We start from the raw sequence: 16,347 nt of genomic DNA, 5'->3' as shown, positions 1-16,347 counted from the left end.
TTTATAAATTATGTGGTGCTGAAGTAGGCATCTTTCTTAGATCAAAACTTTTTAATTGAACTGATGAAACAAAGCCACCAAAGGAAAAAAAACAAACAAACATGTAAGCAACTTAGAAAATTCTGAATGCTTGTTTCATTTCATTTAACCAACTAAACTCAACATACACTAACAAAATTAAATTAGAATTCTTAAATTACATGAACACGCAGAAGAACATGGTCTACTCTAGTCTTAGTCCATCTATCAGAATATCACTTTTAGACAATTCAGGGAAGTTGGATATTCAAAGAAGTGAAAAACTACTATGGTTTCCCTTTGTATGGCAACTTTCATACTATTTAATAGTGTCTTAGTAATTTGTTTTATTTTAGACCTCTTATTTATTTATTTGTCCAGAGGGCTGACTTGGAAATCCAGCTAGGAGAATATCCCTACAGTATTTTCTCCATTGTTTTGTAGTTAGAATCCCTCATGTACATGCACAATAATCAGTGGCCTAGAGAGTAGCTCTTCTAAACCTTCTATGTTCCCTGAAATTTCTGAGTATGATTAATAAACCATGTATCAGATACAGATTAATGTATCTGATACTACCAGTCTCTATAGCATTTGTTACACTGCTCAATCACAAACTAATTAGGTGTGAAGAGACCATTTCACCTCATTTCTCTGTGTTCAGGACAACCCCTCTGAAGCACTCTACCTCAAACTACTCAAATACTATAGGAAAGATTTCTATAAATCCTGAAGATCATATCAAAGCACATATAACAGATGCTTCACAGAAGATGTGATAAAAATATGTCTAACAGAGGCAAGCTAGCATGAGAACTGAAAATGGTGTAATCATATTAGGCAGACAGCTTGATGTTAACATGGCTAAACTACTTCCTATATGACACAAACTAGTAACAATATATTCTGGTGTCATGTGAATGTTACTGGCTGAGATAGCATTATCTCAGGTGTCTCTGTATTACTGGTTTACAGAACCGAAACACTGAATGACAGCTTGGTAAAACTGCCATAATAATCACTCTACCTCCTTTCCTTTCCTTTAAAATGCATGATTTTTGGAGTAGCATTCATAAATACATCTGCATTGTGATTAACACAGCAAGGATCTGACTGTGGTTAGGAAGGTACATATAACACGATGTAACAGATTATTCAAAGTGAGTCAGATCTCCCTTATCAATATGATATTAAAATGGGGTTTAAATATCTATATTTTTACTGGGCAATACTGTCAGAGGGAGTGTCAGTCCAGCTCTTCCTTTACTGAAAAATGAAAATACCTAATTAAAATTAGAAGCACCCACTACTTGGTACTTGAAAAACATGCAGTTCTGAAGTTCTAATCACGACTCATCCATATCTTAGCTGGATAGACATTAGACCACACATTTTTGGTGGACTACCTCAAAAGCCAGCTGTATCATCATAGAATACACAGAACCTTGCTTTTGTACATGTGGCAATTTTTAGTTTTTCCTATGAAGTTAGATCATGACATTTTTACTGGGCTACATATAATGTAAATTGTTTTGCTTTGCTTCACTTCTAGGTCTAAGTGGCTGGTGCATATATAAAAGCTCCTCGAGACTTTTTGTCCAGCTTCAGAAAAAGACAGAAAAGTGCTGTATATAAACGAGTTGGTACCTCAGTATTCCCCCTTCTGTTTTACAGAAGCTTGCATGCAGTCTTTTGTGTGCTGCCTTGGAAACTAACTCTAAATTACTTTGTGTTACAAGTCCATAAAACTCCAGCCACTTATTCTTGTAATGTGTAGAATTCCAAGTGTGCAATCCCCATTGTATAGTCATAATGATGATTGAAAGTTATTATGCCACACATTTTAGCAGTTAGTAGGCATTAATTTGCTAAAGCATGCTAATGCAATCAGAAGAAATCACCTGACCATAGCCCTCTTCTTATAATGGGAGCGCTTTGAAGAAAGGACTTTGGCTGCACAGCACCCGGTAGACAGGCATTGCAGAATAATGGACCCTGACGACAGACAGGTATTTTGCTAAGACAACAGTGCAAGGTAACTAAAGGTAAAAATTATCTGGATAATTGCAAACAAATAAACATGATATCTTCTGTATCTATACTCAGTTGGGATCCCAAGCACAGATATCAAAGCAGAAATTAATACTTTATTATTTATCATATATTTATAATATAAATATTCGCATATTTATATTATCATATATATATATTTATCAGATGAAAAACAGCTTTAAGGATTAATTTAGAGAGGTAGTGGTGAAAATGTGCAAAGCTTGACAGAAGCAGCAGACACTTTGATGCCTGAAGAAAATGGAGAAACAGAGGTCAGCAGAAGCCTGTAGTCCATTCACAGGGCATTCGTTCTTTAAATATCTAACTGAACAGACTACAGCTGCAATTAGTTAGGAGCTAAACAAGTTTTCAGCATGAACAGCTGTTCTTGTACAGCTATTATTTACATCTTCAATCTTCATTTTAAGAAGACAGCAACATTGTCACCTACTAAAACATCCTATCTTCTTTAGTTTTGACAATTTCTATCTTTCCCAGGGAAAAGAATATACTTTTTTTCCCACAATGCTACACTTAATTCTGTCATAGCTTTTTGCTGCTGAAAAAAAGAAAGAAAGGACCATCCTCTGGATTAAAGAAATAGACTTGTTTTCTTAAATCTGCTTTATCATTTTATTTCTTTTTCCTCATTTTTTTTCTTATCATGAAAGTTTGCTTCAATAATTCAACCTTTACATTCTCTTCTGAATTCCCTGTGCGTTTCAGCATCTTTACTAAGTTTGCTATAATTATACACAATGCCATAATTCAAAGAAATATGTTAAAAATTGTCATGAATTCATCCCCATACAATGATCCAACCTTGCTGTGTGATCATTCTTAGAAGCTTTTCAGTTGCCTCATAGCAACAGAGAATAGCAACTCAGGATACCATGTTGGCTACTTCGCAAGTATATAAAATTTTACAGCATAGGCACTTAAAAAAAATCCAACAAAAAACAAAATCAAAACCAAATCAAACCAAAAAATGCTCAACCAATCAACTAACCAAACACTAAACAACGTTAGGCTGTGATGTTACATTAGTATTCTGAAGCTCAAAATGGAGCAAAAAACTTACATAATTTATGCTATGATTTTAGTATTAATTTACTTACAGTGTTAATTGAGTTTCCATTTAAATGTAAGCCACTGTCAAAGAGAGGTGATGAAGCTCCACTGCTGTGATCACTGGATGGTCCAGGGGAACCTGGAAATGAGATCATGAAAGATAATTGCTTATATTAAAAATATAAAAATATATTCCAGCTGTAAAACATGTAAAGAATTTCTAATACATATCACCAAACCAAAACTGAAGTACTGTTTGCATTTTAGGAAGATAGACAATAAAATGTGTCAATCATATGCTATACTTTATGTCTAACAAGAAAAAAGTAGCTGGATATCATTTTATCGAGGCTGTCATTCTATAGAAACTGTGCTCATGGGACCTTCTTAGATGCTTAATTGTTTGCAGGATTAAGCTTTTTTTTTTTTTTTTTTTTTCCACTGAGAATGAGATATTCAAAATCAAGTGACAAATTCAGTTACACAAATCCCATTAATTTAATGAATAAATTTCCTACTCAGTGTTGAAAGTCTCATCTTGGAGTATAATTATGGAAAGTATATCTATACACAAAGCTAATAAGAAACTCTCAAGCAAGTACTAACAGTACACATACTTACATTTTACTAATGGATATGTATTTTTCATAAAGCGGCAATTACTTTCAAGAATAATGCACCTTCTCAAACTAAGAAATTAAAAGCAAATAGTCATCTTGCAATGTTGATACTGTGTTAATGCTTTAATATAACACGGCTATATTCTTTGAGATATCTGTTCCTTTAAACAGCTATTCATGATCCTACTTTAGCAGTTAATGGGACTGTAGGAAAGCTTAATGCATTTGTATGTAATAACTCATTTAATATAACAGAAATAACACAAAGCCACATCACTGTGTAATTTTTGCTTAAATATAAAATTATAACATAAAGCACCAATAATACACAGTTATTGTCAGAATACACTTGGCCTTACCAATAAAACAGATAAAATCAGTTTCACAGCATTATATTCATCATCACTGAAACCTCATTTTTCTGTCTGAAGAAGTCACCTGAAATTGCCTTTAAGTCATTTCACATTAATAGGTCTGTCAAATCTAACATCACAAGAGTCAAAATGTCATTCCAAGTCATATATTTTTCTATGTATCTATTCCACATATCTGAAAGATTTAGCAAAATGAAAGTTAATTCAACAAAAGCTCATTTGCTCCATAACTCTCTGTCAGTCCAGTATTGAGGTCTCAAAATTATACTCTGTGTTCTGAAGTTTCAGCATGTTTTCATTCATAGTCTTTGCTGTATAGTTTGAGACAATGTCAGCAGGAGGCACTGCTATGCTTCGCTGATACAGGTCTAACCCAAGTACCAACTTAGTAGCTAGGTACATTTTGTAGCTACTATAAACCTACAGTACAGCACAAAAATTGATGTTCAGAGTTGTAGGTGACCACAGGGAATTATTGTAACAGAAAATTATATCTAATTTTTTATAAAAAATCTTTAAATAAAAAACTTGGCATTAAATTCCCTGTGGAAGAGCCTGCCAGTTGGAACCTCATTATCTCCCACAATAGACAAGTATGACATGTCCATGAGTCAATCAGATTCTTAATGTGAACCAATTCCACGTTTTATAGAGTTTCAGCATATCAAAATACACAAATTTAATTATTTTCAAATCTCTGAATGCAGAATTTACTATCATAAAAATATTATATTAGATTTATTTTTATTTTTTGTAGATAAAATTGCTATCTGTTGCATGGGAAAACTTAGAATAAAAGGCAAAGTAACGTATTTTCCTCTACCCAATGTATCCCTACAGACTTGCTTTCCAGTTCGGTAGCTTTGTTTGGTTTTCTGAGTCACAACAAACTACTCAGCCGCCCTCAGTCCAAGTCACCTTCACCACTTGATTGCAGGGAAGTTCACAAGTTGTTTAGTATGCTCCCTGCTTATTTGGCCTCACACACTCAGGGACTATTCCTTCATGGCCTTGTTCTGTATTTTGGAAGCTTCCCCTGTTTATGTTCAACTGCTTTCATGGAAGGTGCAGTCAGTCCTCTCATCTCTCCAAGGAGCTATACCTGCATGACAACCCCAAAGCTAGTAGGTGGTCTTTTCAGAACAAAACATAGAATATACATACACAGCATATACATGATCCAAAAAATCATACTAACACAAAGCAATTTTATACTATCTGCTACGATAGCTCTTGCCCAAATAGATGAGACTCCAAATCAAGTGCTGGGCACCTGTTCAACCTGTGGAACATAAGTTCATAACCATCTAAACAAAGTGCTTATTTAAAATAAAGCATCTGGTATAGACAACTCCCCTCACCATGACTACAGCATCTTACTGGGGACTGATGCCAGAAGCTAGGTACATGGCATGTTGTGAGACCTTCAGCAACCATTAGTATCACCTAACTTTCTTCTTATTCCACCCAAATTATAGTTAGACAGTCAAGCTATGAGAAATGAAAACTAGTACTATGACAGGTCTTATCTGTTTATTTTTTCCTTTTTTTTCCTTTTTTCCTTAGCTGTGTCATTTTTGTTATCTTAAGAACACTAGCTCATAAGGGATCCTGTGAGTAAGGGAAAGAAAGATTTTTACCTGAGGAACAGATTACTACGCTGAGAGGAAAAAACTTCCCCTGTGATGTACGAAAGGGCCAGAGAAAGAGAGAGATATCCAGTATATAGTATTTTGCAGTCCACAGAAGAGACTAAGATACTCCTGAGGGTGGCAAGAAAAAGACAGAACTCAGAGGTGAGCGAAAGAAACTTCTTAAGGACCACAGGGGATTTTGCAGATCTAGCAGTAACTCAGGAATATCACCAAGTTATCTGACAGTGAACCTAAAGCAAAAAATCATTTGCAGTGGAACAGTTAGGAGTTGTTTATAAAACCTTATTTTTTTTTTTTTTTTTTGACAGGACCACTGAGATTTCTCAATTTAAAAAGTCAGGTATTCTGCTAGTTAGTTTAATAAAGCCTGGATATATATATTTATTTATTTACACCTTAAAAGCCTTAAACTTAGTGGACCTAAAAAAGTCTATTTTAAATTTCATCAACGGTTTTATTTTTTTTTAAATTTATTTCAGTCAGTGAATTACAATGAACCTCTAAACAACAACAACGAAAAAACTCAAAATGAGCATATCAACGTAAGGCAGTCAGAAAGACTTTATCCTCATAGCACTACAATTTTTCTTATGATTAACATTGCTGAATGATACCGGAGACATCCTGTATAAAAAAAAAACAACAAACAAACAAACAAACAAACAAAAAAAAAACTAATCTATCTGACTTGCTAAATATGTAATACACAGCCTCCAATAAACAAAAAGACCATTCTTGAACAACCACAACAGCAGCTGGTCTTATTGAATCCTTAGAGGTAGGGGCCCATGTGCGTGAATCTTCTGGGATGCCAGGAAAGCTAAGATACTTCAGATTTATGTATGCACTTTAATCTTGCCTGCAGTGTGAGTTGGGATGCATGTAGTTGTACAGTAGAATTGATACTTATGGTGTTATTTGTCACTGATTCTTCCTGACTGGGATTCCCTTTTGCATGTGTTTGTGAAAAGCTCTTCTTGACTTGGGATCTTACCACTGCCTTAACTTCAGCTGGCCGCAGGCCATGAAACAGGCCCTTTGAAAGAGAATGATATTTTTTGTAAGGTGAAAGTTTCCTGTTGAAGTGTTCAAGGATGCTGTGTATCTCCTTTTGGTCACATGAAGATAGAAGATGCCCTGATCTTCCCGCTAATCATTCTTTTTCATTTCCAGAAACAACACTTCATGCACGCAGTGCCATGATCTCATCCTCCCTGGTAGAAATGGCTGCAGTGCCTCCTGGTGAAGAAGGCAACACAGGAGTCACCCAAGTTCCAATTCTTGTCCATGGAGAAGACACCAATGTTCCTGGACCTGCATCACTGCCATGTGAAAGTGGCAGTTGCCTCACACGGGATGTATACTGAGTGTAGGTGGCAAGGCAGCAGGGTTCCAAGTGTGGCCTCTGTGAGAAAAGGCCAGGGGCTGCCCCGTGAGGGACAGAGCCAGCTCCAGCCAAAACAGACCCCCCACTAGGCAAAGCTGGTTGCACCTCTGAAAAAGTGCGTTTAAGTAAGGGCAAAACTCCACACAACAGAGAAAGGGGTGAGGAAAAAGTGTGATAAACAGCCCTGCGAACACCAAGGTCAGAGAAAAAGGAGGGGGAGTATTTGCTAACCAGAAGAACCAGAAATTTCCCTCATCTATATTGCCCATAAACAATACAGTATTGCTACTGTTGAACTGTTGTTTATGTCACAGCGTAATTCTGCTCTCTGACAAAAATGATCAAAATATCGAAGTAGTTTATGAAATATACACAATTAATATCATCCATTTGCTTTGTAAATGTTTTTTTTTTTCCTGATTTTTCCGAAAAGAACAACATACCTTTCAGCATGAATGCATGACTCAAATGTTTTGCAAACATTATTTTATTGCATTCAGTCAAAGCTTCTTTAGCAAAACTTCCAGCTATCACCCACGACTGTACCGCATTTTAGTAGATTTTACACTTTTATTTTGAATAAACTATACAGACACAATCATGCAGTATGTATTAGATTCTTACAAGTTAAGCAGAAGACTACATAAATAATTTTCTGTTTCTTGTTGTAAAACACTCAAGGATTGAATTTTTATTTCTGTCAGTGTCATATTACTATGAGAATACTGCAAAGATGAAAAAAAAAAAAAAAATACTCCTATCAGTTAATTTCCTCTTACCTAATGGGAGCTTTAAAAATGATGGAGCTTCCCTGAGGTACTGAACAGTGATGGTAACTTCATCGCCAGCATTTCGCAGTAGGTGTACCTGTCAGTGTACAAATAACAGCTACTTTAAACCACAGAACCATGAGTCATGGAAAGCATATTATTTACAATGAAATCAGCATTTCTGTTGATCTGTAAGAAACTCAGTATGAATACTTCTGACTAGGAATGGAGAGTATCAAGCCACACCAATAAAGGATAAGAGTAGGCAGGACCAATGGAACAACCTGAAGACATAATTTGGTGAGTAACTTGTTTTTATATAAGAAGTTGCAGATAACTTCTACAAACAAACTCATTTTATAAAATTGCCATAGGGCAATAGGGAAATTTGTGTTTTGTAGATATAACATATTAATTGTGTGTATGCACACATATACAGACACATTATAGATATAAATTAATAACATCACATATATTTCATATCTGATTTATATTTGGTTTGATTCAGGTATTATCTTAGACACATTTTCTGTTTCAAATATAGTTTTTGTGACTATCTTCATTATCTGTAAATATTTGCTCACCAGAAGAGAACACATGTACAAACGCCTTATGCATATATACACATGTATGCATAAAGATATAGATGTATTAAAACATTAGAATTTAACTGAAGGCATATCACACTACTGCATAAGGAACTTAAAAAAATCAAGAGCTTCAAATAACATCTTTGATGGAACTCTGTTCCTTTTACGGTCAGAGTTATTCCCTTGTTTCATATCCTTGACATCCAGGAAATAGGTATTGCATTTGGTTGGTAAGTGGCCAGCACGTAAGGTTTGCAGCCTTGGTCCCCTTTGTCAGAAGCAGATGACAAGGCCTGTGGCTTCTCAGCTTAGCACAACCAGAGCTTGAATGCATCAAGCAGAAATGTAACAACAGCAAACAGTAACTCCTATAAATATATTTACTGATCTAATGTGCTTGAAGGAAGCAGGTGCTTGTATTGCTTCAGACCTCTATTTCAGCACACTGCCACATTGACTAACATCACAAGATGCAGAATTACTACTAACAAATTAATCACAGCAGGGATTGCTTACTTTATACCTTTTCTGATGTGTATCTGTATGTTTGGGCATATGCGAGTATTTTGCAGACTACTAATGGCTTTCTGGAATTGTTAATTACAATATTGTAAGGCCTTTTTCAGATGAGAAGGAAGAGAGAAGTAAATTCAGGACATTGCAATAAGGATCTGCTACAAAATCAATATCCTCAGCCTTTAACATCATACACCATATAATGTTATGTGGACAGATTTTTAAAAAAGAAGAGTATTGATTCATTAGCAATATCATAGACAGTTGTATTGTTCATTTTGTGATTTGCTCAATGGCTATGAAAGCTACAAATCTCTTCAGGCACATACACAAATTTCAGATAAAAGGTAAAATGGAGAAGTATAAGGAAAAAATAAATTCGAGGTAGATAGTTACACAAGTTATCTGTGCTTCACTTATATAAAAATATTTTTTGTTTACATTATAAGATACCAATATGAAAATAGAATGAGAGAGTTCCAATGAGAGAGTCACTGAAGAATTAAGATTTTTTTTTTAAAAAAAAATCACCTTTTGTTTTCTCTAGATTTCATAGTTTTGTTTTGTTTTGTTTACTCTTATATTTTATAGTCTAATTCTCTTAGAATCATAGAATGGCCTGGATTGGAAGGGGACACAAAGATCATTTAGTTCCAAACCCCCTGCCATAAGCTGTGACACCACCCACTAGATCAGGTTGCTCAGGGCCCCATCCAACCTGGCCTTGAACACCTCCAGGGATGGGGCATCCACAGTTTCTCTGGGTAACTTGTTCTAATGCCTCACGACCCTGAGTGAAAAATTTCCTCTTAACCTCTAATCTAAATCTCACCTCTTTTAGTTAAAAACAGTTCCCCCTCATCCTGACAGTATTCAATTGAGCTAAGAGTTGCTTCCCATCTTTTTTATAAGTCCCTTGACTACAACTTTTTGGTCATTTGCCTTCATAGTCTTCCACCCAGGTGATTTTCAAGTCTAGGACTTGTGCTTCACAAATACTTCAGGTGTTTTATTTCTGAAACATACTTCAAGATCAGACATTCATCATGAGAGTCACTTCCTTTTACTTTATGACTTTTACTTCAGACTGTATTAGGTGTTTAGTCTTAAGTTTTCATCTATGGAAGAGAGCTTTCATTGATTTCACTGAACTTCCTATGTTTAAAGTATAAGGTTATCATCTAGGCTCTTTCTTTATTCAGAGATAAACACCCACAGGTGATGAATCCTTTTTATTCTAAGATCTCTACAGGTTTCTAGAGAAAATATTGACAAACATTTTGGAATTGAATCTTAGCTAAAGGGCCATATGGATGAGATCATTCTTCAAAGAGATGCTCCTTTTCAATTTTAATTGCTGATACAGTTTTGATCTATATTAAGACAGAACCCAATTCAAACAGCCAAAACCCCATCTAAATCTCTGAGCAATGTGAATATTGCTCATGTACGTTTGAAGCTTTAGAGAAAGCAATGGTAAACACAAGGCACCAGAACTTAAAAAGCATGCACATCCTCTATGAATTGTGCCACTGACTTTCCTTCCTGAGTTAGGCATACAGGATTTACTTAAAGTGGGCATTAACAGTAAAAATGAGGCAACAAATATAATTTGGTTTTGCTAAAATATCAGTCATATTTTCCTCCACAGTCTCTTGAGTGCAATTAGTTAAGTGAGATCTAGGAGCTCCTGTTTATATTTTTTACATTCTCTCTGTTATATTCTTGAGAAACAGATGTGAAAAAGAGAAGCATTATAAAACTTGGCTTGATAAATGCACTTAACTGAGTTATGCAAATTCCACAAATTAGAGCCAGCATGAAAAGTAAGCATTTCCTTTGATGCCCTTTTTCTTTCGTACATATGAACACACAAGTTAGTGTATACACATACACAGTTAGCTGCAGTCAGGGTACTTGATCAACTATAAAAAATAATTCAGTCACTTTTTAAATTCTCCTTCTACTGCTACAGAAAGGCAATAGTGCAACAACTAATGTAACTTCAAAGGTACTCAATTTGTCTTGCTGGATTTACTGGACCTGTGCAAAAGCTTCAGTACCAGGGAGAAATACATTATTTCGTGACCTTCTGCACCATTAATACCTTCTTGTGAGCACTGAAATTGAATCTTATTTTTGTTCTTAGTATATGTGGTTCAATAATCCCACCTCTTCAGGCATTAACAATATAAAGTGGCTCCAGGAAAGTGTGATACAATACTTTATCTCCTAAGGCATAGGTTTGGTAATTTTAAATGAAAACATCAATATTACGAGCTCTTTCCTTTTCATAATATCATTTGAAATAAAAATCAAATTTAATTCTCTGCAATAGCTTTTAAGCTAATGTTTTGTTTTGTTCCATACACTTTCTTTGATGGAATTTATCTTTGTAATATTTGATTAAGACCTTCTAAAAGTATACTACGCAGTATGTTTATCATGCAGTCGCATAGAATCATAGAATCACAGAATGGTCTCATCTTCCCTCTTGATAAATACCATAATGTGTAAACATTCTTTGAATCAGTAAAGAGGAAACATAGTTCTTGTGCTTTTTTTTGAAAGTCTACATCAAAATTTGTCATTTGATATTTGTCCCAAAGCACGTGGGACACCACACAGCATCCTTGTCTCCAAACTGGAGAGACAAGGATTTGGTAGATGGACTATTCAGTGGATAAGGAATTGGCTGGATGGCCGCATCCAGACAGTGGCAGTCAACAGCTCAATGTTCAGGTGGAGATCAGTGACAAGTGGTGTCCCTCAGGGTTTGTACTTGGCCTGGACTGTTTAATATCTTTATAAATGACATACATGGTGGGATTGAAGGCACCCTTGGCAAGTTTGAGGAAGATACCAAGCTGAGTGGTGCGGTCAACACAGTGGAGGGAAGGGATGCCATCCAGAGGAACCTGGACAGGTTTGAGAAGTGGGTCCTCATTAATTTCAACAAGGCCAAGTGCAAGGTCCTACACCTGGGCTGGGGCTATCCCACACTTGAATACAGGCTGTGCAATGAGTGGATTGAGAGTAGCCCTGCAGAGAAGGACTTGGGAGTACTGGTGGCTGAAAAGCTGAGTATGAGCCACCAGTGCAAGCTTGCAGCTCAGAAAGCAGACCGTATCCTGAGCTGCATCAAAAGAACTGTAGCTAGCAGGTCAAAGGAGTTATTACTCCCCCTGTGCAATCCTCTCCTGAGATGCCACTTGGAGTGCTGCACTGAACTCTGGGGTCCAGAGCATAAGAAAAGCATAGAGCAGGTCCAGAGGAGGGCCACAAAGATAATCAGAGGGCTGAAGCACCTCTTATGAAGAAAGGCTGAGAGAGCCGGAGTTATTTTGCCTAGAGAAGAGAATTCTATCATTGTATGATCCCCTGCACTTTTGCTTCTGAACCCCTGTTCCCCAATCTGTGATCTAATCGGACTCCCAGTTATGTGCTTTGGCCTCATCAAGTTCTTGCTTCTCCCTTGCAGAGCTTAATAAGGGCAAGATGCCATCATTCCTTCCATAGACTGATTGCTAGTCACCAACCCCCAAAATAAAATGTACTGTTCTGTGATAAACTAAGTCATATTTACTACCACTTTAAAAATTTCTCGTGTCTATTACCTACCTATCAAGGCAATGCAGCATATGGAAATTTTCACAGATTTAAATTAAACCACCAGTTCTCTTGGTTTATTCAATTAACACTTTTCTCTTACTTCCGTCAACAAATTCAGTAAAAGATGTTCTGAACCACAAAGCTTCACTATTAATTTAAAAAAATAATACTGCTCCCGCATGCTATAACTACTAGGAATTATAGACAATAACAAGAAATTGTTATTTTTTCCATGATTTTGTATATTCCTTTATCTACTTAATTGCACATTTCAGTCTGTTTCACTTCAAAACAATGCTTGCACCAATATCTGGGATATGAAAGACAATGCTACAAACTTTGGATTGGAAAATATATTCTAAGTTAAGACAGCTGTTCCCTGAAGCAATGGAAGTTTAAATAAATTTGCGTAAGGCTAACTGTTAACTGAAGCATGAAGACCCATCCCTCAGAAAGTAACACTGCCATCCTTCAGTAAATCCAAGAATAACAGTGCACCACAGTGACTTCTCTCTGGAACTTCAGGTCTGTCTCAATTGTCATTAATGTGCTATAATTGAACAGAGTTCAAAGCCATGGAACTCATAATTTTACACGAAACTTGTTTTATTGCTGAACTACTATTATGTAAAAAGAAAAAAATAAAACATGTAAAAAGAAAAAATAAAATCTCAAGAATAAAAAAATCACAGTAGACAGAAATGGCCAAATAACCAGAAAACAAACATAAGTCTTAGATGGAAACTTAATCAAATCATTACTGATATATACGTTATGTAAGAAACACAGTATCAAAGTGCCACTTTCAGTTCGAACAGATACACATATCTCACTGAGACTGGAAATGTGTATATTTAACTGGAATCAAAATCTGTAGAAATACACAATTCCTCCTCTCCTATGAAGACAGGCTGAGGGGTCTGGGGTTCAGCCTGGAGAAGACAAGGCTCTTGGGAGACCTTATAGAGGCCTTCTAGTACTTAAAGGGGGAATTGCTCAAGACTAGGCTGGATGGGGCTTTGAATAACCTGGTCTAGTGGGAGGTGTCCCTGCCATGGCATGGGGTTTGGAATTAGGTGGTCTTTAAGATCCCTTCCAATCCAAACCATTTTATGATTCCATAGAATAGGAAAAAAAAAAAAAAAAAAAAAAACAAAAACAAAACAAACAAACAAAACCCTTCTGATTTTCTGATCCAGTTCTTTAATAGTTTTGTAGTTTTGATTCAGTGAGTTAGCCTGTTTGCTATCTAGTGTGTGAACAGACTCACATTCTATGAGCAAGTGTTTTGTCTGGTATTTACAAAAAGGAGCAAGTGCCAGAATCTAGCCACCATTCAGTGGCTAAATAAATGTGCTTGAAATACTAATGATAGCCATTGACTTGTGTCAATCACACTCCCATTAAAGTGAATGACTTTATGAAGAGCAACAATAGAATCACAGAATCATGGAACCATCTAGGTTGGAAAAGTCCTTCAGTATCACCACGTCCAACCATCAACCTCACCTCCCTAGCCCATCACTAAACCATGTCCCTTAGCACCACGGATGTCTCACATCTCTTAAATACCTCTGGGGTGGGGACTCCCCCCACTCCCTAGGCAGCTCATTCCAATGCTTGTACTTATGTACAACTAAAAAAGTGATCTTTTCTAACCACAATACAAAATGAGTTTATTCATCTCACCTGTCATCAGAAATACAATAATTTTATTAGTAAGTTGCTTTTCTGGGTCTAAGTACTCTAGATAACTTGCATTTTCCTTCCAATTTGAGGAAATTTACCAAATGCAAAATAACTGAGGTTCTCTTATATAAGCAGATTAAGTCTAATCTTCTACAAACACATTTATTTAATTAACCAAACCAACATCACAAGGGTGTAAAATAAGGCTTTTTAAACTTTCTGTTGAGTCTCCTTAGTAACATCAGCCTAGATTATACAGGGCTCCAATAGCTCTTTCTACCCTAACGAAATGCTGAGGCTCATCCAATATAAGGTAGTGAATTAGTCAAAAGCACAGAACATTGTTTAAGTAGAAAAGGCTGGACAAGGAAGTCAGAAATGGGAAGGAAAGAATATTGCTTCAGAGAAACTAGGTCAACTATAGCTGAAACCCACAGGAGTGACCAAAAATTAAAACACAGATTAGTTGTTGCACTTGATGTAAGGATCAAAGGAAGCAAGAGTGGAAATGTTTTCCCAGCAATTGTCAGGAAAAACAAGGGGCATTATACAGCACTGATCCTGAATCTATGAAGTACTTATTTATTTATTTATTTTTATTATTATTTAAGAGATGATTTATTTTCCTATCAGCTTTTTTAAAAGACACTCCAGATTTATTCATGGATGCTTTATACCCTTTTATTCTTATTCCAACATTGTCCTTTAGCAATGTTTGGTCTCCCTCCATGGTGCTCAGTTTCATGCAGGTAGAAAGAGGGTGGAAAAGGAAGTGAAGTGAAGAGCAGTAAGTGTGCTGGGTGACCAGCACAGGGTTCTGACCTCCAGGGTCTTTGGTTGTCATTGCACAGGGATCCAGGTGCTGAGGGTGCACAGAGGAGGTGCTGGCAGCAATGCCAACAGCAGTGTGGATGCAGTTGTAGTTGGTGGTGGTGCCCTTGTCTGTGTTTGCGGAAAAGTAAAGTTTGGCTCTTTGCATGAAGAGGGCAAGAACTCTTGCCCCAACCAGTCACACTGCTGGCTGACCCTTTCTCTCCTTCTCCATACAAAAAAAGATACAGAGGAGATGGACTCAGTCTAGCTGTCCAGAGCACGTTATGTAGATTCTAAAATTGTCCTGTCTTGTACCAGTTCCCTTTTTTTCATATACTTGAAAAACTCCTGGGTGCCCCTTTCACTTCTTTTCTGTGGTAGAAATATTGGATAATCATAAAACAGGCAGAAATATGACTAATCTGACATGACCTACGTTTAAACCTGTATTGTTTGACCCAATCTCTATTTGTCTGGTATACTTTCCAAGCAATGGATTAAAACCAAAATTATTTTGCATCTTACTAAAAGTAAACTGCTTAGATCTCATGCTTCTGCCTACTCCATACAAGACAGAACTCCGTTAAATATATGGTATTTGCTTTCTCCTGGTATTTGTACAACTCTGATTAATTTGTTCAATTTTGTAGAAGAAGCTGCAATGTCATGTGCGCTTTTTTTTTTTTTTTTTTTGAATTCAAAGACAGGGACTCCCCTATTTTAACAATAATAAAATATGTAAATTGTGATCACACTTCAAAGATACAAAGTTTGCTTTTATGTTTTCATTCCTAACCAGCCATCAGTCATCCTGCTTCCCCTCAAGCATTATTTTTTTCCTTTATAAAACCAAGTTACTTTCCGTTTCTAAACTACGCTTGTATTTTCTATGGTTTAAACATTCCTCTTACAGTGATCCCATTTTTGATTATTTATGACTGAAGAGGCTAGTAGAATGTGTTATACGTCTTTCCACAATTTTAAAATTAGAAGGAATAAAAGACATATAGATACTGCAATCAGGAACTAAACGAAAAACAAATGAACAAGCAAAAACTTTAAATCTTTTTACCTTTAGGAAGCATTGCTTTAAATAGTGGTTGTCCCGCCACACTCTCTGCATGCTTTATCTAAGAAGTGCTACATTTTGTGTCCACAGTATAAAAAGCGTTTAAATTTT

General features: G+C 36.1%; 1 protein-coding gene across 8 annotated transcripts in view; it reads right to left on the bottom strand.

Moving 5' to 3' along the window:
• SNTG2 (syntrophin gamma 2) overlaps positions 1-16,347 on the bottom strand; it is a 271,731-nt gene that overhangs the window by 97,190 nt on the left and 158,194 nt on the right. For all 8 annotated transcript variants that reach the window (XM_035322208.1, XM_035322209.1, XM_035322211.1 and 5 more), the window contains 2 exons: positions 7,957-8,044; positions 3,189-3,280 (listed from right to left, as the gene is read on the bottom strand). In XM_035322208.1, coding sequence (XP_035178099.1) covers positions 3,189-3,280; positions 7,957-8,044 — 180 coding nt within the window. The remainder of the gene's footprint in view (positions 1-3,188; positions 3,281-7,956; positions 8,045-16,347) is intronic.

This window comes from Oxyura jamaicensis, chromosome 3, assembly GCF_011077185.1.
Source record: "Oxyura jamaicensis isolate SHBP4307 breed ruddy duck chromosome 3, BPBGC_Ojam_1.0, whole genome shotgun sequence".
Taxonomy (NCBI): domain Eukaryota; kingdom Metazoa; phylum Chordata; class Aves; order Anseriformes; family Anatidae; genus Oxyura; species Oxyura jamaicensis.
Note: the sequence above shows the minus strand (reverse complement) of the source record. Positions and strands in the feature narration are given on the sequence as shown.